The sequence below is a fragment of the Haemaphysalis longicornis genome, unplaced genomic scaffold, assembly GCF_048455015.1.
Source record: "Haemaphysalis longicornis isolate Haplotype H1 unplaced genomic scaffold, Haemaphysalis longicornis Haplotype H1 scaffold_4, whole genome shotgun sequence".
In the NCBI taxonomy this organism is placed as follows: Eukaryota; Metazoa; Arthropoda; class Arachnida; order Ixodida; family Ixodidae; genus Haemaphysalis; species Haemaphysalis longicornis.
Genome location: NW_027526361.1, coordinates 16,507,272 through 16,530,740, shown reverse-complemented (window position 1 = coordinate 16,530,740; position 23,469 = coordinate 16,507,272). Strand labels below are relative to the sequence as shown.

Here is a 23,469-nt window from a genome sequence, read left to right as displayed (position 1 = left end):
ACAACAACAAAAAAAAAAGCCATTTGATATGGGGCAGTCCATCAGTACTCGTGTCAGCTGGACATCTTCCCCTCCTCTCTCCGCCCACACACAAGATACTCCTGCCTGCACTCAAGACACTTTACAAGATACTCCACGGTCTACATCTCACCGAATACACCCAAATCTGTCATCGAGTGCTTCATGCAAGCGCACTTATCCTCACTGGCGATGGATCACACCACACCCGTGATCATTGTCGGGGGCTTTAATGTGGATACTTCGAAAACTCAAAACATGTGGTTCATCCAATTCGTCACGGTTTTTTGCGCTCATGTGCTTCACCAATACAACTCAACCAACCACCATTCATGTATAATTCCTTGATTTAAAATTAGCAAAGAATGTTTCTAAAGTGAAAATCTAAGTGTGTATTACACTGACCATAAAGCATTCGGGAATGCCGTTGTGAAGTAATAAAGGGTGTGCTTAAGTACATTTCACTTCTCCATACCCAGCTTTCGCGCTCAAAATTACAACCTCTCGGGAACCTAGAAAAACCACTTTAGGAAAACGCTAAAAGAACATTTCAGGTTTCTGACTATTTGTTTGTGTAATTCGCTGTCAAATCTAACTCCCCATGCATTTCTATGAGATAGTTCCCATGGCTCAGGAACCCAGTCGCGCGACTTGAAACTGTACACAAAGCAAGTATTCACCCCAAGTATTAGCTGTGCAAAAGAACTTTTCATTTCGCCAAAGAATTGCAGAGTAATCACTGTTGAAAGGACTGCCATGTGCGGGAAAGCTGCACATGCACTGGTTTCCCTCTTTTCAGAGCCACGTGTATGAATTCAAGTGACGTCGCATGGGTGATCGTTGTGGGTGTCGTTTACAGCTTCGCAGTCCAACCACCTTCACAGCGTGGATTGGAGCCAAATTTCTTTTTAGAATGGTCGTTTTACGAGCTTATCTAAGAGACACACTTGCCATCACTACAGTTGTGCGAGAACGAACCAATCGACATCTGTAGGTGAGAAACAATCCATGTTACGATGCTAGCTGTAAGTGAACGGCTGACCTCCCAGTCCCGCGCACACGAGAGCCCACCTATCGCGTGTGTCAGGTCGATTTTTCTACTCGCACTGCCGGCCTGCAACCTGCCGGCTGACCTTTTCCGGAAAAGCTCTCTTGGTGTATAGAAACAGGGCCCGTCCGCCGCCTTCGAGAAAATAACAGTCCTTCTGGCCGCAAAAGAAAGCGATCACTGCGAAAATTTAAGTGTTTGCAGGAAAACGACGTTGGAGCAAGTTTGAATGTCCCGCCCTTCGCGATACGATCACCTGCTACGTGGGACCGATGAGGCCTGCGGTCGTTTCCGAGGCCCGTCACTGCCGCCGGTGTGTTTACCTCTGGCGTGGGCGCGTGGCCCCTGTCCGCCTTCTTCTTGGCCCTGCGTGACTCGATAGCCGGAACCTTGGCACGGTGCGGGTTTGAGAAACAAGGGTGTCGACTCCGTTCGAAGTGATTGGATGCGCGCGCTATCGAACACCCCTCCTGTTGCGCAAGGAGACGTGACCACGCCGCGTGCGCCTGCATGCGTAAGGGCCCAACCACACGCGAGCAGCCGTTCCTTTTTGCACGACCGGGGGGAAAGCGAAAATAAACCTGCAGGATGAAAGGAACGGAACGCGAAATGAGGTTGCAATGGGCGGACATATTCTGCTTTCGGAGAACGAATTAAGCCAACAATGTCCAAACATATTTCCAGGCCAATAAAAATTCCAGACATGTGTGTACCTTTACTTGGGGCTGATATGACTTCCCTCATACAAAAAGAAGAATTAAAGTTCAAATCAGTAAATATTTAATGAATGTATCATATATGATATGATATATACATATATCATATAGTGGACTTTTCTGATATCTCTTTGCCAGCTACACTGGCATGGCTTGCGGCATTCGAAGAAGCAGCTGCGTCGCCTTTTCAGGAAAAGAGGTGCATTGAATTTCGCGAACACAACTGCGCTGAACGTGCTAGCGCTTGGTACGCTTGCTCGTTACAAGTGGAAGATGCACAGCCATATCTCTTCGAACGTCATCGTGGGGCTGATTCGGCGTGACGTCCGTCGTCCTTGCGGAAGGCGAAGAGAAACTGGTCGGCAATCCTCTTGGCGCTTTTCCTGTGGAGACCAGGCTTTGTGATAGGTTGGTAATGTCATCAGCTTGCGTGGCCACTCTTTCAACTGATGGCTCTGGAGCCTGCGGACATTCTACGCATTCATGTCGCAGATGAACATAGCATGGTATATGAGATACATGTGGCAGCGCCTGGAGCACCTGGAGCAGTTTAGAGCTGTGTTAGAAAGCGTAACAAAAGCGATTCGGAAATCGTGTCATCAATTAAGACCCACTGTATTAAATAAGATACGCGGAAATTTGAAGCGACTTTAAAGAGCGGGCGGGCTTCAAAAACGACAGCAAAACGATAATTTTGGTCGTGCAACATTTTCTTAATATGAAAGTGGCCAAATGTAGCACGAAAGAAGGAAATACTCCCTGTTTGACGGCTAAAATGATGCCGTTTGGATGCCACTGCTGGAGCTCCAGCGTGCGGCCGTATTTCTCGAGCTGCCAACAGACCTGTGGCGGCACCCGCGGCGGTGGCTCAGTGGCTTTTGCTGCGCGGCTGAGCACGAGGTCGCGGGTACAATTCCCGGCCGCGACGGCCGCTTTTCTGATGGAGGCGAAGAGCAAAAACGCCCGTATGTACGAGATTTCGGCGCACGATAAAGATCCCCAGGTGGTCAAAATTCATCCGGAGCCCTCCACTACGGCGCGCCTCATCGTCTGCGTTGCGTCGGCGCGTTAAACCCTACAATCAATCAATCAGACCTGTGGCGGCGCTTTTTTTAAGTAGTCACATGAGAAAACTCCGTCAGTGTATCAAAACCGATACTCTCCGCATCGGTCTCAGCTTTATTGGATTTATCGTCCCTTTCTGGCTTCTCATAAACCGCGTATTAAATGTGCTACGCTGGACGTTATGGGCATAAATAAACGAAAAATATCTCCGAAAGCAGAAAGAAAGCCATGTACAGACCCAAATCAAATTGTGAAGTCAAACGTGGATGTAATGAAGTTGCCGAAAGTTCGCAATTTTTCATTACATGAAGGTTTCGAGTTAAGGCTCGCGGCAATGAAGCAGAAACTAAGTCAAACGCTAGACATCAGTCAAGGTGAACTCGCCCTTCAAGGATTTATACCACAGTGGAAAACCGCGTGCGTTCCGCCTGCCGCTTTCGCCCGAGCCTAAGCACTACGCGGCGCTCAAAAGACGCAACGTCACTAATTACCCCCGTATAAACAAACGTAACTTAAGTATCGGTTTGGCTCTGTGACATTTTTTGGTGCCTTAACGCGTTCCAAGAAACAAAAGTGTGCGCAAAAACGGCGCCTTTTTGTGAACTTGATGCTCTTTACCACACTCAAAATTGTTGAGATGCTGCTGCGTACTCTACTAGCCGCCGACATTCTTCTTTCCCCCCGGCGAAGACCACATTTAAGATTGTGAGCTTGCCTTGAACAGACAGAACTTTTCGTTTTATAGAAGCAGAACTTATCATCGACGAACCGGTACCACAAATAGCAGTGGAGGCGCACGACTACACGCCGACAGTATACGGCCTCGCACCTCAAAACTTGTCTCGAACCGAACGCCCACTTACACGTGGAAACGCACAGTAGTCTGCGGTACAGGCGAAAAAAAAAAAAGACTTGAAATATAGTTAAATTGCTTCCTGGTGTTGTGCCAGGCTACACAAGCAAAACCAGAAGTGGGTTTGCGTTACCCACGGGATGGCGCCAGCTGCTTTGTTTATCATCATCATCATCATCGTGACGAATTTTGTTTTTAGGCGATTCTAGATGTTTTCGTTGCTGCTGGCTTCTTCCAGTAGTGCTAGTGTTCGCTATACTAGTTAATTTGTCCGGCCGATTTTTCAGTAAAGGCGCAAAAAAAAACAAGGACTGATCAACTTGCCGACTTCGTTATATCATGGATACCCGCCGCAACGTTTCGTTACGTAGAGGTTGCAAGCACGTGAATTTAACGGTGGTGGCAATGTGGAATTGAAAAACTTCGGTAAATCCAGGAACTCATTACATACAGGTTCGTTACATCCATGTTTTACTACACATAAAACTGGACTATGCATCAAAATGGCACACGCAGTATTTTCGCGCCAGCAATCACCGCCCCACAGTCCCCTCGCTATCAACTGAAATACAATAAACTAGGTATTGATGGCAGGTGTTACATGTATGACGCTGTGAACGATAAGATCAATGAAATAAGGCGCATGGTTTCAGCGCATCTCGCCCCGGCGTCACATCAAATCGAGACCACATAGGAATCGGTGAGGGGTAGTGGTGTATCTTCTTTAGCGCAACCATTGCTATCAATGTCGAATATATCTATTTTGCTAGCCAAAACCAGAAGTGTTATTAACAAACGTGAACTGCTCAATTCTTCCATCGACGCCTGTAGTGCTGATGTAGTTGCTCTCACCGAAACCTGGCTACATTCTAACATTCACAACAGCGAAATTTTCGATAACTTTTCTTGATTCAAATTTTACCAGTGTAATCGCACATAACGCTAATGGGGTGGTGTCTTGCTTGCCATTAAGAAGTCTATACCATCTACTGCTATTCATTTTCAGAGTGAACTAGAAGCCGTGTGGTCTTGCGTAGAGATTGGCCATTTTTTTATTTATTTATTGCACAAAAGAAAGAAAGGAAGGTCCACCAACAGGCGTAAATTGTCTCGCCTAGGCGCGGACACCGGAACGCTTGCTGGTGTAGGGAGGAATGCTTGCTGGTGGGATAGGGAGGAAAGAGTACATAGGAATAGGGGGATAGGGTAGAGGGCTAACATAAATATATAACACATTTGTATTTGGTGTTTGTTACCGCCCGCCCTCTTATCCTTCTAGCTTTGTATCCGAGCTACAGGATGCACTTCGCCATGTTTCTACGCGACACCCTTGCGCACCTATTTTGCTATCAGGTGATTTTAATTTAATAGTATATGCTGGTCTCATGACCCTCCTTGATCTCTAGCTTATTTTTCTGGGGGCAAGGAGATCTTTGTTCCATTTTTTCTTTGTCGTAGATGGTAACTGAACCAACAAGAATTACTAATGACAGTGCTAATACTCCTGACTTTTTTCTAACTACTCATCCAGAGCTTGTGTCAAAGGTTTCTTACCTACCTGGCATAAGTGACCATTTGCTACTTTTTTTTTATATTAACATTACAGTATCGAAATCGGCTAATACCACTAAGCTTATTCGTGAATACAATAAAGCTAACTTCGACGCCATTATTAGCGAACTGTCCAAATTTCTTAGCCTTTTCTTGAATAACTTCGATAAGCGCACGGTCGATGTAAATTGAAACTTGTTCAAATCGAAAATTCATAAACTGATAAAAAAATATATCCCTTTACGCAAGCTGTCTTCAAACCTTAAGGCCCCATGGTTTAACATTAACCTTAAGAGACTGTCCAATCGCAAAAAAAACGACTCTGATGGGCGATGAAGCGGTTTCCGTCCGAAAACCGATGTACTTCGTATAAACTTCCTAACTCCCGCTACGTAAGTGCACTAAAAAGCGCTAAATTTAATTTCCTTCAGCACACCTTACCTCCCATGCTTATAACTGACCCAAAAAAATTTTGGCGTGTCGTCAGACCTAACAAAGATACTTCTATTCGCCTACTTGATTGTAATGGTTGTGCTGTACCTGATGCAGAGTGTCCTCATGTGTTAAACGCTCTTTTCAACCGGAACTTTGTCGCGCCTTTTGAGTTGTCATTGCTCAGCGAAGCATGCTATAACTATTTACCAATGGATCCTATTATGACTGATTCGGCAGGCATTGCTAAAATAATTGAGTCATTAAAACCATCATGTAGTCCCGAAAGCGATCTAATCACCACAAAGTTTTTGAAAAGCACTCTTATGTACTCATCAATAAAGTCCGGAACTTTAGGCAGGAAAAATTGCGGTTTTAGGCCCCTGTAATAGGCACTGAAAAGTGCCATTTAGGCATTCATAGGCACCAAATACTATTAAATAGGCTCAATTCTTATTTACTTCAGCAGCATATTTAACGACAAATTTATGACTTGCAGTAAAAACAGCACACAATTTAGGTCTAGTACAGTGGGACAGTAATTTTATTTTATTCGTAAAAATCAGCCACACAAGAGTTGCTATTTTAACAGATTTACGTTAAATGCAGCGTGATTCGACAACAAAAGAAAAGCTTTAGAGCGATGGCAAGGCACACCCATATCAATTATTTGCGGCCTGAAGTTGTACCTCATTTCGGTCGATAATTTTGTGCGAAAAAACAACACTCAACGTTCACTGAAGAGTGAGGAGCGTGCTTGTTCTTCGGGACGCTTCATGATTCCTTCTGGGATATAATTATGTTTGGTGCTCAGAACCTTCGGCAGCTTTTTTTGCACAGAGAATCCAGGAATTTTACGTCAGACAGAATGGTGGATTGTCAGACAGGAATGGCTCTATCGGAAACCTGTCCTTTGGAGATTGTTGCGGGTAAGTCCTGGACCGTGGAAATGAGCTCAGCATTCTTAGTCAGAGTGGCGCAAAAGCTCTCAGCTGCGGAAATGCTTTTGGCCAAGAGTGTGAAATAAGCACACAAATGTGCAAAGTCACGTTCAATTGTAGTGTGGTGTAAAGAATTTCGGCTGCGGCGCTTTTGTCGTCTCCAATGGTGGTAGTAGCACCGGCGAGTGTACTCGTAGTAAATTTCCGCCCTTAGCCGAATTTTTAAGTCGTAGCAATAGGACATGTGGTGGAAGATGCACAATCGGTAACTGCTGCTTGAAGACACAACTGCAAACCGAAGATCTTGACTGCAGGTATTTATTCGTCGACAGAGCAGAACGCCCCGACCTGCTCAGCTGTTCTTCACAGCACCATTGAATCCCATAGATTCATGTGCCGTGGTTTTTATTGCGTTATCAATGGAGGGGGCACATGGGCAAAAGTTCTCGCCGTTGGTCCGCCGACACAGTGAGTCAGAAGGACATACAACAAAACAGTTCGTGTGGCCAAGGGTGACGCTGGGGTAAGGTTGGCTGCGGTTTGCTGCGTACGGACCTCTGGCAGCTCGGCAGATGTGACGAGTTCTAGGTGCCGGTGAATTGTGCACGGTTTGCGTTTCTGGGCTTGTTTGACACGGCTCGCGTGTGTGTGTGTGTGTTTTTTTTTTTTAAGTGCGAATGCACTTTATAAGCGACCCTGAATTCCGGCGACCGCCGTCCGTCCACATAGCGACAGCTGCGGGTGCGCGCGCTCCTCGTCTTCCTTGGCAACGGGGGGAGATGGGCGCGCGCTGCCTGGCCGCTGACATGGCACATACCCACGTGGGGGATTGGCCAGGAATCTCCTCGTCTTCCTTGGCAACGGGGGGAGATGGGCGCGCGCTGCCTGGCCGCTGACATGGCACATACCCACGTGGGGGATTGGCCAGGAATCGGGCGTGAGAAGGGCTAATGCACCCGCTTAAAGGAGTACTGACACGAAATTTCAAAGCTGAGATCCGCTCTAGCAATCAAGTACAACGACAACACAAATAGGTGTCTGTGCATGGCACATACCCACGTGGGGGATTGGCTAGGAATCGGGCGTGAGAAGGGCTAATTCACCCGCTTAAAGGAGTACTGACACGAAATTTCAAAGCTGAGATCCGCTCTAGCAATCAAGTACAACGACAACACAAATAGGTGTCTGTGAATAAATGCATCTTTCTTTCTTTGTAGTTGTGTGTGTGTGTGTGATCTCTCTTTCGCGAACATTACCGAACCGCGCAAATTCAACTCGTGCATTCGCACTTTCACATTCTTCCCCTCGGGGAAATGCGGGGAAATTTTTTTTTGCGAACGGGGTGCGACAAACACTTCATTGCGGGTTCCTGAAGCGAGAACAGTCCGTGCAGACCAGCGACTCCAAAAACCAAAAACAAACGCACATATAACACAAAAAAGGCCTTTTTAGGGGCTAAAAAGCCCATATAGGCCCATATAGTCAAAATAGGCATTATAGGCACAATAAACTATTGCTTAAAATGTCCGCCTTCCCTTAGTTCATGCTTATATGTGAAATAGGCTTGATATGGACTCAAGGAAAAATTAGGCATTTTGCCTAAAGTTCCGGTCTCTACTCATCAATATTATTGTCTAAACTTTACCAACAGTCGCTGGATACTCGTGAATTACCGTCTCACTGGAAGGTCGGGAAGGTGGTCGCTCTGCACAAATCTGGAAGTTAAGAGTCTCCTTACAATTATCGCCCCATCTCATTGACAAGTGTCCTATGTAAAATTCTAGATCATGTTTTGTTTTCTCATCTTGTAAGGTTTCTTGATCCAAACTCATTTTTTTCTTGCGCACAACACAGTTTTCGCAAAACATTTTCCTGTGAGACACAGTTGCTATCCTTCACCCATCAACTTCATGTCATTTTGTACCGTCGTTCATGTGCCGATTGTATTTTTCTAGACTTCGCAAAAGCTTTCGATAAGGTAAACCATAAACTACTCTTTTTCAAGCTTAGCAAACTAAACCTTGATGACAATCTTTTCGCCTCGCTGGAGCAGTTTCTTCTTAACCATTCACAGTTTGTAACGTGCAATGACCGAGAATCTTCACTTAGTCCCGTTTTATCAGGTGTACCCCAAGGTTCCGTTCTCGGTCCTCTTCTTTTTCTTATATATATTAATGATTTGCCAGACCATGTTTCATCTAACATCCACCTATTTGCTGATGACTGTGTTATTTTTCATGAGATAAAGGATGTTAACGATACTAAACTATTGCAAAATGATATCGCTGCCATATCAGATTGGTGTTTGAAGTGGCAAATGGAACTTAACACTACTAAATGCAAAGATTTGCATGTTTCGCAGTTGACGAATTCTTCCCCTGCTTACTACCTCAATAACACGCCGCTCGAAACCGTTACATCATATCGGTACTTAGGTGTTCATATTGCCGCGAAGAAAGCTTTCCCACAATGAGCCTCTACGTCACTGGGAGCACGCTCTCGTGGCGCTGTTCCACGAAGCCACGTGGAATGCGCGCTCGTGCGGCGGGGCTAGTTTTGGGGGAGACGCTCGTGGGGAGACGTTCGGAACGGTCGGTGTTTTACGTTGTGGGCACAAGTTCGCCTCAATAAACTAATTGTAATCCACCCGTGCAACGTCTTGTCGCTACAAAACTGGTGGAGGTGCGGGGTACGATCAATTGCGCTCTACATCCACCCCCCCTGTGTAGGCCCGGCGACAAGCTCAGCCACGGAGTTGACACCCGTCCACGAACGAACCAGCCGGCGACTGCAAGGGTTACCGGTAGAATTCCAGCCTATGACCAGCAGACCAAGGATGGCCACGCGGGACGCCAGCACTGTGACCTCCGGTACCGGTACGGCACCTTCCTACTTCGTGGTACACCAGCCCCGCACACCAAAAGTTTTCTATGGGGACTCTTTCGAGGACGGAGAAGATTGGCTCGACCAATTCGAACGCGTTGCGAACTTTAATGGATGGAACGAGCAACACAAGCTGCATAACGTGTACTATGCCTTAGAAGAGTCAGCTCGCACGTGGTTTGAAAACCACGAGGCCACGTTGACGCCGTGGAACGAGTTTCGCCGCCGGTTTTTGGCCACGTACGCCTGCACGGATCGTCGGGAAAAAGCTGAGTCGGCGCTTCAAGCTAGAAACCAACGGCCAAATGAAAACGTCACCATGTACGTAGAAGACATGGCTCGCCTCTTCCGGCGCGCAGACCCGGCTATGTCTGAGGAAAAGAAGTTGAGACACCTTATGCGAGGTGTAAAGCAGGATGTATTCGCTGGATTGGTGCGCAATCCTCCGCAGTCTGTCAGCGCATTTCTGTCTGAGGCCACAGCAATTGAAAGGGCCCTACTCCAAAGAGCGAGGCAGTACAGCCGGGACATCACTTTTATGTCGAGCGACGCCCCTTCAGTGGAGCAAGGAAACGGCGGCCTCCGGGAGTTGGTCAGGTCGATCATTCGAGAGGAACTCCAAAAGCTGCACGGAGTCCAGCAGCTTCAAGCCTCCATGCCCCTTGCGGAGGCTATACGCCGCGAAGTCAGGCAAGCTGTTGGAGCGCCCGAGACGTATGAAGCCCCACAAAGGCAGTATGGTGTGCCGCAGGAGCCGTACGGGGTCCCGCAACAACAGACCCAGGTTGCCTCATATGCGGCAGCCCTGAGGGAGTCGGATCGCTACGTTGCCCCAACACTTGCCGCCGCAATACCGCAAACGACACTGGGCCTCCGACCCCGCGCCATGCTGACTGTTGATGAGGCACGGCGGCCTCGCAAGAGCGACGAGTGGCGCACGCCGGATCAGCGACCTCTATGTTTCCATTGCGGCGAGGCAAGCCACATATACAGAGCTTGTCCCTACCGACGACTTGGTCTTCGTGGATTTCCTCCACACGCCCCGCGCCCGAGGTACGGTGAGCGCCCCGCCGAAATCGAAAGCTACCTGGCCGAACGTCGAAATGGGTTTCCGCAGCGACGGCGCGACAACCGATCACCGTCACCGATGCGACGCCGCTATTCGAGTCCAAGCCCGTCACAATCTTCGCGGCGCCGTTCTCCGAGCCCTTCCGTCCGGGAAAACTAAGAGCAGCGACCTCGGGAGGTGGGGCCGCTGACCATCGAAGCGCTGAAGACCCTCCAATGAAACGACGACGACCAACCGGCGACGCTGTGGTTTGTTCCGATATACCTGTGCAGGTTGACAACGAGCAAGAAATAGTCGCATTGGTGGACACCGGAGCGGATCGTTCAGTTATGAGCAAGTCATTGGCTACTACCCTGAAAAAGGTACTAACGCAGTGGACAGGACCACCGGTTCGCACCGCTGGCGGCCACTTGATTACTCCGTCCGGAAGGTGCACAGCACGCGTTAAAATTAGAGGCTTCACATACGTCGGACATTTCATCGTGCTTCCCGTATGCTCGAAGGACTTAATCCTCGGCATGGACTTTCTACAAGAGAATGGTGCTGTCATCGATTTACAGAAACCCAGTGTAAGCTTCTCGACGAAGAGAGCGGTAGATAAGGATATCGACGACCGACGGGACACTGCCTTGCGCGTCATCGACGACAACATAACGCTGCCTCCTCGAACCAGTATGCTTATTCCTGTCAAGAACGACGCTTTTCAGGACTACGAAGGAATTGCGGAAGGAAACGTCGGTCTCTTGCTTGACAGGGGCATTTGCATTGCAAGGGGGCTCGTCAAGCTACAAAATGGATGCACAACAGTGCTGCTGACAAACTTCGGCACAGAGTGTCAACATGTCGCAAAAGGCACGACCATAGCTTTCATTGAGGATATTGCTGAAGTAACGAATATTGGTATGCTGGAAGAAACAGACTCAGATCACCTGGTCGGAGGTGCGCTGCTGCCACCAGTAGAAGTCAACCCCAACTTGAACTCCGCGCAGAAGGAGCTGTTACTGGAGCTTGTGAGAGAGTTTTCTGAGTGTTTCGCATCATCGTCCCGTGTGCGCCGCACATCCGTGGCGAAGCACCGCATCATTACCGACGAGGCTGCGAGACCAACCCGCCAGCATCCATACAGAGTATCACCAAAAGAAAGGGAGGCAATCAACCAACAAGTACGGGAAATGCTAATGGATGACGTCATCCAGCCATCGAAAAGCCCGTGGGCTTCACCCGTAGTCCTGGTAAGAAAGAAGGACAACACATTGCGTTTCTGTGTGGACTACCGTAAACTGAATAGTGTGACAAAACGAGACGTTTACCCTTTACCTCGAATTGATGACACACTGGACCGCTTGCGGAATGCAAAATTCTTCTCATCATTGGACCTCAAATCAGGATATTGGCAGATAGAAGTCGATGAGCGGGACCGGGAGAAAACGGCCTTCGTGACACCTGATGGCTTGTATGAATTCAAAGTTCTCCCCTTCGGCTTGTGTTCTGCCCCTGCAACGTTCCAACGGATGATGGACACTGTCCTCGCCGGATTGAAGTGGCAAACGTGTTTAGTTTACCTAGATGACGTGGTGGTGTTCTCGGCCACGTTTGAAGAACATCTCACACGACTAAAAGGCGTATTACAAGCAATCCGATCTGCAGATCTCACTATAAAGCCCGAAAAATGTCATCTAGGTTTCGAAGAGCTTAAATTCCTCGGCCACATAGTCAGCCAACAAGGTATCCGCCCAGACCCTGACAAAACGTCCGCGGTATCTTCGTTCCCCAGACCTACCGATAAGAAGGCTGTACGACGCTTCCTAGGCCTATGCGCGTACTACAGACGGTTCGTCGAAGGTTTCTCGAGGATCGCTGAACCTCTTACACGGCTTACAAGGGAAGACGTGCCATTTGTATGGGCAAGTGAGCAAGAGCGCTCCTTTGAGGAACTACGGAGACGGCTGCAGGAAGCTCCAGTGCTCGCACATTTCGACGAAACCGCTGACACGGAGATTCACACTGATGCTAGCAATGTTGGCCTCGGAGCTGTACTTGTTCAGTCGCAACAGGGCGCCGAACGAGTCGTAGCGTATGCGAGTCGCACCCTTTCAAAAGCCGAAGCAAACTATTCCACCACGGAGAAGGAATGCTTGGCCGTCGTCTGGGCGATCACCAAATTTAGGCCCTACCTTTACGGCAGGCCTTTTAAAGCAGTCAGCGATCATCACTCCCTGTGCTGGCTCGCCAACCTCAAAGACCCCTCGGGTAGATTGGCTCGGTGGAGCCTTCGACTTCAGGAATACGACATAACAGTTGTATATAAATCTGGAAGGAAGCACACCGACGCTGACTGCTTGTCACGAGCACCGATACCTGCAGAGTCCTATGATTACGATGAAGAATTAACACTTTTTGGGACGATAGACTCATCCCAAATGGCCGACTTACAATGTGAGGACCCGGAACTAGGCCCACTCATCAAATACCTTCAAGGAAAACGCACTGACGTACTACGCGCCTTCGCTCGAGGATTGTCATCCTACTGCCTCCGCGAAAACGTGCTATACAAAAAGAACCATGACAGCAGCAAAGAGGCCTTCCTTCTTGTCGTACCCTCAGTGCTTCGCGAAGAAATCTTACAGGCCTGCCACGATGAGCCAACAGCGGGTCACTTAGGTGTTAGCCGGACGTATGCGAGAATTCACCAAAAATACTACTGGCCGAGGCTTCTTCCCACAGTGCAACACTACGTGAAGACCTGTCACGATTGCCAGCGGCGCAAAACACCGCCATTGAAGCCCGCCGGACTACTTCATCCGCTGGAACCACCACAAACGCCGTTCTACCAGGTTGGAATGGACCTGCTCGGACCATTTCCGATGTCTTTCTCTGGTAACAAGTGGATAGTAGTAGCAACGGACTATTTGACACGGTACGCCGAGACCAAAGCTCTTCCTCGAGGAACAGCAGCAGAAGTGGCAAAGTTTTTTGTGCACGAGATTGTTTTACGCCACGGCGCACCCGGATTTATTATTACAGACAGGGGAACAGCTTTCACCGCCGATTTGATGAAAGACGTCCTCAGGCTGACGGGGAGCCACCATCGGAAGGCCACCGCATATCACCCACAAACCAACGGGCTTACGGAACGTCTGAACAGAACATTGGCTGACATGTTATCCATGTACGTCGACGTGGAGCACAAATCATGGGACGAAATTCTGCCATATGTAACATTCGCATACAATACGGCTGTGCAAGAGGCGACGCGGAGGACACCCTTCCAACTGGTCTACGGGCGTCAAGCAACGACAACACTCGATGCCATGCTCCCCCTCTATGATGGCGACTCAGGTGACAACGGAGCTGAAGAGTTTATCCAACGGGCTGAGGAGGCACGACAGCTGGCCAGGCATCGCATTCTGCGCCAGCAGGAAAGAGACGCGCGACAGTATAATCTCCGCCACCGAGCTACAAGGTACATGCCAGGAGACCTCGTGTGGGTGTGGACGCCAATCCGCCGCCGTGGACTCTCAGAAAAACTTCTCCGGCGGTATTTTGGCCCTTATGAAGTGACCCGCCGAATCAGTGACGTTACCTATGAACTTGTACCTCGCGGTTCTCGCTCCACAGCTCGCGGACGATCACCCGGCAAAGAAGTCGTGCATGTTGTGCGCATGAAGCCATACTATGCGCGGTAGATCCACTCAAGACTTCATTGCACAGGACACTGATGTGCTATCTTTTTAGACTAGCTTCATTTTTTTTCTTCTTTGGGTTTACATTTCGTGCTTTGCTCGTATTTTTTTCCTTTGTGTTTCTATTTCTTTCTGGCTTAATTTCCTCACCTTATTTGTACCACAGCATCGGGGCGATGCTGCTAACGAGGGGAGCAATGCCGCGAAGAAAGCTTTCCTACAATGAGCCTCTACGTCACTGGGAGCACGCTCTCGTGGCGCTGTTCCACGAAGCCACGTGGAATGCGCGCTCGTGCGGCGGGGCTAGTTTTGGGGGAGACGCTCGTGGGGAGACGTTCGGAACGGTCGGTGTTTTACGTTGTGGGCACAAGTTCGCCTCAATAAACTAATTGTAATCCACCCGTGCAACGTCTTGTCGCTACAATATTTATGATAATCTAACCTGGTCTTTGCATGTTGAGAATTTAATTAACAGCGCTAATTGCATGTTAGGCTACTTACGCCGCAATTTTCGTGCCGCACCGGTCTCATTAAAAACACTGTTATACAAAACTTTAGTCAGGTCAAAACTTGAATACGCAGCTTTTATTTGGGAACCCAGCTCTGGAACTCTCATTAAATCATTAGAACTAGTCCAGAACAACGCCGTTCGTTTCCTTCTTCACAGTTACAGCAGACCAGCTAGTGTTACATCCATTAAAAATTCCTTGCAGTTAACTCATCCGGCTACTCGTCGCAAATACCGTATACTTTGCTTGTTTCATAAAATTTATTGTATCGGTGTATCGGTGCACACGGAGACGGCAGAACAGAGGCGCCTTCGTCGCCGACTGGGTCGGAGGGAACCGGGCAGGCTGACGGCGGAGTCAATCTGCCCTCGAACCCCTGGCCTTCCACGAGCGGTCGATTGGTAACGTATAGGGAAATATTGGACCATTACAGAAGCTCCCGGCTCAAATCCCCGCCGGCGGACAAAATACTAGAAAGGGGGCAGGCGGTGGCATGGCGACTCCTTCAGGCGAACAGGTATCCGAATCCGGCGTTATACAACCGGTGCTACCCCGGAATGTACGATGCACATTGTAAATGGTGTAAAGAAGCCAAGGCGGATCTCGCACATATGCTCTGGGCCTGCTCGAGCCCAACCGACAATAACAGGGTGTCAAATGACATAGCACAAGCTGATCCCCCAACCTCACGGGATGACGACGCGAATATAATGCTAGAGCAATATAAGGAGCGACAAAAGATCCTATCATCGCTAGGCATAACGGGACCGCTGAGTTGGGAGACCGCGCTGCCCAGTACGGACCCCCAGATCCAGAAGATAATGATCCAGCTGGCCGAGGGTGCCGCTGGGGCTCACGGGCTCCTGGCCGCCACCTGAGGAAGAGGAGAAGTTGTACATCCTCCTTTCGAAGTGGATTCAAATTAAAGTTATTCTCTCTCTCTCTCTCTCTCTCTCTCTCTCTCTCTCTCTCTCTCTCTCTCTCTCTCTCTCTCTCTCTCTCTCTCTCTCTCTCTCTCTCTCTCTCTCTCTCTCTCTCTCTCTCTCTACCACAACTGCTTTTGACGCACAGCTCTCATTTTCCCACCTGCGTATGTTTCGTCCCGCACTGACCACCCTCACAAAATAGGCATTATGACATGCCTAACACTTGTTTTCAGTCATTCATTGCTCGTACTTCGAAAGAGTGGAACCACATTCCCGGACCAATTGCTGGCATCCAAGATAACGAACGCTTCCGCACTGAACTATTAACAATGTAACTGATGTTAAGTGAACATGTTTAGTTGTTGTTGCTGCTGCACTTTGTTTTATTTCTTTGTTGTATTGCTCCCCCTACATGAGCCCCCAATCCCCTCTGTAATGCCCTTGGCCTTGAGGGTTAAATAAATAAATAAATAAATAACACCTCCAATAAAAGCGATAGCTTTCTAACTGAAAGTGAACGCTAGGTAATTTATTCATTGATTCATCATTCATTCATACGTTTTATTCTTTTGGCCGGAATCAGATGGTCGTCATGAAGCGATCAGTTCTCAACTGTATTTTCAAAACTAATTTCCTGGTTACTTGTACGTCCTTGTACAACAAGGTACCTACTACCTGCATGACTTCGAATCGAACCCCCTGAGTTTTAATAAATTTAATGAATACAAAGACCCGTTAAATGAGGTTAATGTTCAATTTAGTGGTATTGATTAAACAAGTTACACCGCATGCTTGTATGACTTGGACAGTACGACCGCTTTAAGCTTCTGTTCTCAAGGGCGCGTTGTAAAATCAACGCCGGCTAGCAGAAGACATGTCATGACGGCTTCTGCATAGGCTGGAAGATAGCGGAAGCATTGCTGATTGAGGTCAAGTACGAAGGTGAAGAGCAATGCGCCCCTCGTCAGCAACCACACACTCTAATCTGTTGGCTGCAGCACACAAGGCCAGTAGAACAGGTCCTGCGAAGCTGCAGAATTCGTCTCGAGTGAAAGACTGCCCTAGGCTTTTCCAAGTAAAGATAAAAGTAGTTGTCCGACTATTAAATGCGCGAAATAATTGATGCCATATACATTAAAAAATACCGAGTTTTGTGAAGTATTGCTGGACCTTGATTTAATTCGCAGTCGCTATTGTTTCTCAATAGGTGGCGGTTATCTGCGCGATCTCCCACTGCACCTGGCAGCAGCGCTTCAATTCGCTAGAGCACGATGGTCGTACGAAGCACCGCTCTAGACCAGGAAGACGGATCGCACGCACGGCGGCCTAATTATATTTCCAGCAAAGTCGTGAGTGGCGTTCCTTGGACAAAAGCGAAGTCGTCCACGAGGGCTCATTTAGAAACCTTCGGGGCACGAACGCATTCAGATCACACGATTCGAAGCATAGGAAAGTATAGCACGCGTTCGGACTGGGTCATCATCCGAGACCGGGTCAAACAACACTTATTGCCGGCCAATCTATCACGCGGTAATCAGACACTTGCTTCCACGTGCAAAGTGTACCTGAAGGCATCTGATGTGTTGATGGCCCTTCTAGATTACCACGGCTTGTCCGGGAGAATGCGGAGAAACTCTTTCATTCGTCTTGAACGAAAATGATGAGCTGCTTTCGGGGAGCTTGTGTGCCGCTCTTCTATATCATCCTTCAATCTCTCGCCTCCCCTCTTACGACGACAGTAATAAGTGGTTGGCCACAGGCGTTTTGGCGCTGCCAGGAGTAGTAGGCATAGAAGAGATGCTTTAGGTCTGACCCTGTGTGCATCTGGCCGTTCCCTCACCCTTCTTTATCACCAGAGTAATTAAAGTTTGTTCGTGCTCTATCTTTCCATTCTGGTCGCTCTTTTTACAGTTGTGTAAACGCTTGGACCTTCTTGCCCTTCTTAATGTACGGCATCCCAGTAACTTCGCCCATTTAACGAACTTGATACTACTCTTGCTTTCACACAGTGAAGCGAAAAGTGTGCGGTGTTTTTTTTTTCTTTTCTTTAGCACCGTGGGCGTCTCTGTTATCCTATTTCTTGCTTCGGATATAACTGAACCACAGCCCCCTGTAAAAGCATAGCGGCCTGCAGCTCACGACTCTTCCAGCGCGTTTCACCCAGTGTGTACACGAAAGAAGCGCGCCGTTGGACAGGTAAATTGCTGTTGGATCTTCCTGTCATCGCCCCGTGCGCGTACCGTACCCCCTCTAGTGCTAGGGCAGCGTCGAGGAACACGCTCAGGATAGTTGCCTGATCAGCTGCTGACAACAGCCACGACAGGTCCGAGGCGTCCGCATCGCCTTGAAGCCGCCGTTCTCTCGGCCGAGAATTCCACGCCAGGCATACTGTTTGCGGAGAGAGGCATCGCAGAAGCATTCGGCGCCGGGGCTTCACGAAGGAGAGATGGGTGCAGCTCAGCGACTGCCGTCGCCTTGGGCTGCCGGCGTGGCGCGCTGAGAAAGTCGCGGAGGAGCGAGAGCGGCCGGTCGCAATTAAAGTAAGCGGCGACCGCACGTCGGCGTGCCAGCGCTGCAATCAGAAGCGGACAAAGCGCGCTCGCCCCGACGATGCCACGCTCGGGCGGCCGAGGTCTCATTGTTACGGCCGGCTTCTCGCGCAGCGCCGGTGATACACGCCAGCGCTGTTAGGGACTCCGGAGATACTGGGTCAAGGTTGGGGACCCGACAGGGCGCTCGGAATGCGAGGGAGCGCAGGGCTGCTCTCTTCCCTGCCTGCTGCTTAATGGACAGGAGGTCCGCAACGAACGCGAGTACTAGCACGCGATGCGCGGTGGTCCAGGGAGGATACGGCGCGCAGACATGGATGCCGTTCCGTGCGCGCTCGTTGCGTGGGCGCTCCGTTGCAGGCTGCTCTACGTGCCTCTCTGTACACGCGGAGAGAACGAGAGGATGGGGAAGGGAGTGCAGAGGTGATTGAAGAAGAAGTGTCCATTGTTTGGGATGTTGCCCACGCCGGCCGCCCCTACAACGCGTTCGTAGACGAAGATTCTATCGCCATCGCGAGAATAAGGGGTGGTATTGTTTTACAGCAGAGCAGTTGCGAATTTGAAGTGCGGAAAAAGTCGCGCGAAGCTTCAGTTCTCATCAGCGCTGAATGTATGTTTAACCGCGCTTTTTCACGGTCAGATGCCTGCTGCACTCGCAACGCACTTTTATCACTCTTTTTGTTTATTCTCCTGCAGTTGAGGTTCGGGTCAAGTAACGGTATACGTACGTCCCGGGTACGGATACGTACGGGTGTTTTAGTATGAACTCATACCCCCTTTTACCTTATCTGAAGACAGACAGAAAGAAAGACACACACACACAGAGAGAGAGAGAGAGAGAGAGAGAGAGAGAGAGAGAGAGAGAGAGAGAGAGAGAGAGAGAGAGAGAGACGTATTGTAGAATCGTGAGCAGGAGGATGTCGTTAGAGCATCCGCCCCGTGAGAGACATCCTTAGAGATGCCTTTGTACTGGCTGGCCGTCCGGGCCGGTCCAGCACTTCGCTCTGGAGCTCCCTTTCACAGTGAAGGGAAAAGCAGCTTCCAGACATGTTGGAAATACTGATTTTTTTTCGTTGTTGTTCCTAAGTCTGCCGATAGATGATGTGGTAGACTCGCAGATAGGTTGTTTTTATCAGGTTATGGTTCTTCTGGCAGAAGAATACCAATAGGTCTTAGTCTGACCAAAAATAACTCTCTCTCTCTCTCTCTCTCTCTCTCTCTCTCTCTCTCTCTCTCTCTCTCTCTCTCTCTGTTTTCTTTTTTAAAGAAAAGTTTCTGGTTTTTCATTCCTTGTTTTGGTACGGGCTTCGGTACGAAAGTTGCCGTCTTTACCGAGGCATAAAGTATTTTTAAGTGTCCGCCAAAGTGGCAGTTATTTTTAAGTGCGAATGCACTTTATAAGCGACCCCAAACCATCCACCGCCGGCGGCGGCGGCGTCCGCAGTGCTCTTCTATATTTAAAAAAGAAACAGCATCCAGAACCAGGTTTCGATCCGAGGACTTTGCGGCCGCAGCGCGACGCTCTACCGACCAAGCCACGGACGCGATGTTGATATCAGTGTTAGTGACGCGCCTTATATCTTTAACGCATTCAACCTACGTCGTCAGCGGCGTGCGTTGGCGACTCAGCGGCGTTATAGCGGCTTGATAACTGCGTGGTGTACACGTGATACTACAAACCCGATGGAAGAGATGGAAGAGAAGGCGGCGAGGCGGTGGGCTGCGGGGGCCGAGCGCAAGCGCCGCAAGCGGGCCGACAACCGTGCATTCGCACTTTCACATTCTCCCCCTCGGGGAAATGCGGGGGAATTTTTTCCACTAAAATATCAGAAGCAGATAGTAAAGGAGAGTACTGTTTTGTTTCTTCGCAAGAATATTGGTCTCAATTAGCCCTCGTCGCAGTTTTGCATTCCGCTTTAAGGAAACACTCCTATTTTACGTCGCAGTTCCTCTTCCCACCGATCAGTGCCACCAAATTTATCCGAAATTACCTGTACCACTGCGCATCCCGCCTCATCCAAGGCGCACTCGGCAACAGCCATGGACGCTGCACATTATTGGGCTCCTGGGAGCGAGGGTTTGGCACGAAATGGGCGGGCACATACCATCGTCCGGGCAACGATTTACCAGACACATGACCAGACCAGCTCCCCCCAGCCCTAAAGGGGTCATGCAGACAAAATAAAAGTTTGGTTCATTGGAAAGATTGTCCACGCTAGAATCATACTGACACCACATTTTACTTAAACTTCGCTCAAATAAGCTACATAATTAGGAAAAAAGGGAATGTCCATGCGACTGACTAGCTCGTTTCTCGCACTAGAAAATATGACGCCATATGCAGAGCCGTGCCATTGGCTGCGGCAGGCAAAAGCAAAAGCAAGTTAGACAGGGCTTATAAGCTTGCAGAACGAGGTATTGTAGCTTAAGTGTAATGCATATTTATTTTATAGCAGTAAGAAGGGTGTTGTCAAACAATCGAATATACGAAAGTATACGAAACATAGCAGTACCTGAGTGAGTGAGTGAGTGAGTGAAACACTTTATTAAGGACGAGAGGTCATGAGGCCATGTGGGGAAGTGAGGATGGCGGAGGGGTAGGAGAAAGGGAAAGGTCACAGTTCACACAGGGTACACAGTTCTAGTTTTGGGGTCCTATTCACAAGATGAACAGTTCACTCAGTCAGTGGCACCAAAACGCACAGTTTTCTCTGTTGACATCGGTCGTGGATGGGTATGGCCAGGAAAGTCTGTCAGACCGCTACACCAATTTGTACAGACCGTTTTCAAGGGCGTACTGGGTAATTATTTCTAGAGTAGCGGGGTCGTCACGGACACGGCTAACGTGCTCCAGTTCAGTCGAGGGTGCAGGACCTGCAGTTAGCAGTTGACGGCAGTTACGGGCGAATATAGGACAGAGCCATATTAAATGGAAGAGATTTGGTATGGCATCACTATTACAGTGAGGGCATCGGTGCTATTGAGAGCCTGCTGGGGCTGACCACTTATGTGCAATGCGTGGTGTATACGCTGCATCTGCATGCGCTTTATTGGCAAATACCTCGCCCGGACGCGAAAAGGGCTTGAGAGGTGCAAGGATGCCAACCGGAGTTTCATGTTGCACACGCTTTGCTTTCTTTTTTGAGGAGATGCAGCTGGAGTTGCCATTCTGCTTGGAGAGAGGGGACGGGCGTGGTGGGCACCGTGGGAGGTGATTGTCGCCTCTCCCTGGCAGCGTCGTGAGCCATGCCGTTGCCTTGTGCGCCGGAAGTATGTCCCAGAGTCCAAACAATGCGAATTTTGAATCCTTCCATTTGTAGGCCTCGTATCGTGGTCAGGATATTTGTCACCGTGATGTTCGGGGAAAATGGACGGTTCGATTCTCGGACAGCAACGTAGGAATTCGTGATAATGCGAAATTTCTTCGCGGTGAGATGGGCGGAATGGTCATAACTTTTCCGGGTGGCTGCCAGAATGCCCAGAAGTTCTACTTCTTCCACAAGGCCGTATGTGTTGGAAATTTGCCGGGATTCATTCAATTCTGGCAAGTCTGTAGATGTCCAGGCAATGGCCGTCGTCATCCCATTCAAAGATGCGTCGGTGTAAATGTCAATTTCATCAACTTCCTTGTCATCTGCGAGCGTGCGAACGTATTGTTCGCGTACTATTCGGTTATTGCGCCGGATCGGGCATCGACGTGGAATACCGATGGAGGGGCGTTCCCACGGAGGGATTGCTGGCGGCGAATCGGTCCTGTCAGAGTCGCTATTTAGGCGATCCCATTTCTGGAGTCTTTTTTCCGTGTGGCGAATGGTCCAGATGATATTGGAAACGTCGTTTGGTCTCTTGAATGAGGTTAGTGAGAGGCGGAAGAGGAACTGCTTCGTGGAGAGTATCTACCCGGGTGAATGAGTGGAGGCCACTAATCACACGGAGAAGGTGCCAATTCATCTTGTCAAGAGCATTAACATGTGACTGTCGTAGCTCATAGACCGGGAAGCCGCAAGTGAAACGTCCATGTGCCACGGCACGCGCGAGCATGGTACACGCTGCTTGGTGCGCCCCTCCATATTTATTATATATCCGTGTAACGAGGTGTAAGGTCTGACAAGAGAAATTGTGGAAGCGGCAGAGATAGCAAGGTCGGGGGATCAATGCGTCAGCAGGCCGTCTGTAGCTTTATCGAAACTTGAATTGGATTTCTTGTCGTAGGCGGCACGTCACTGTTTTTCTTGTTTTGCCCACCGTTTTTATTGTTTCCCTTTCTTTTCCCCTCTCTTCATGCTGGCCAGACGTGTTTATAAGCGCCGGTTCTGCAATAAACTTTTTGTTGAAAGTTAGCGCTTGTCCCGTCCACTCCTCGTCCTGTGTTTCTATTTAGCGCTTGTTTTCCGTCTTTAAGGTGGAACGCCAGGTTTTTTTAAGTGAGGCTATCCACTGTTTTGAGCTATTACAGCTGCTGACTGGAACACCCAGCAGTCGAATTGTACCGTTACAAGATTCAAGAAGTGTGTCCCTCACTTGAAGGGAGATAATCTGTTCCTTACTTGTACGACGTTTACCATCGACGCTGAGCAGTTCTGTCTTTGTCGGGGATAGCTGTAACTGAAATAGGACAGCGTATGTTCCATGCTCAGGACTGCTGCTTGCAACTCTGTTTGCATGGTTTCTTTCGTGTCATAATCCGTGGCTTCTGTCCATACCACAATGTCGTCCGCATAAAGCGCGAACCTGGCGGCAGTGTCCTGTTCAAGAGTTCGGGCAACACGGTTCATGGCCATATTAAAGAGAAGAGAAGCCAAAATGGACCCTTGTGGGACTCCTCTGTCCAGGTAGGAAGTAGTATGCTGGTGGGTTCGAGGGTTAAGACGGATCGGTCGATGTTGAAGAAAGCTGCGTATCCAGGCCTGAGCTATTCGGCTAGAGAAGGTGAGGGAAAGTTCCTGAAGGATTCCTGATTGGCTGACATTATCAAATGCCTCGTGCATGTCTGAGGCGAGCACGTAGTCTGTCAAGGCCTTGCGCGAGGTCCGATTAATAACCCTCCGGAGCAGCCACAGATAATCGTGGGTAGCAAGGTGGGGGTGGAAGCCCGTAAGAGCGGGATGAAACCAATTTGTACCCTCCATGTGGTGTACGAGCCGATTTTTAAAGGAGCCATGAAGACAAAGCACAAGTTTCTTTTATTCGAAAGATTTCATGTTTTATAGTGCCCCACGGTTGTCC

The 23,469-nt window shown here is 49.1% G+C and overlaps 1 protein-coding gene across 1 annotated transcript in view; it reads left to right on the top strand.

Moving 5' to 3' along the window:
- Positions 1-14,137, top strand: part of LOC144179480 (uncharacterized) — a 20,267-nt gene extending 6,130 nt beyond the window's left edge. Inside the window, exons 2-3 of the mRNA XM_077707854.1 lie at positions 9,354-10,483; positions 13,916-14,137. Of these exons, the coding sequence (XP_077563980.1) occupies positions 9,354-10,483; positions 13,916-14,137 (1,352 nt within the window). The remainder of the gene's footprint in view (positions 1-9,353; positions 10,484-13,915) is intronic.
- Positions 14,138-23,469: the final 9,332 nt, after the last annotated feature.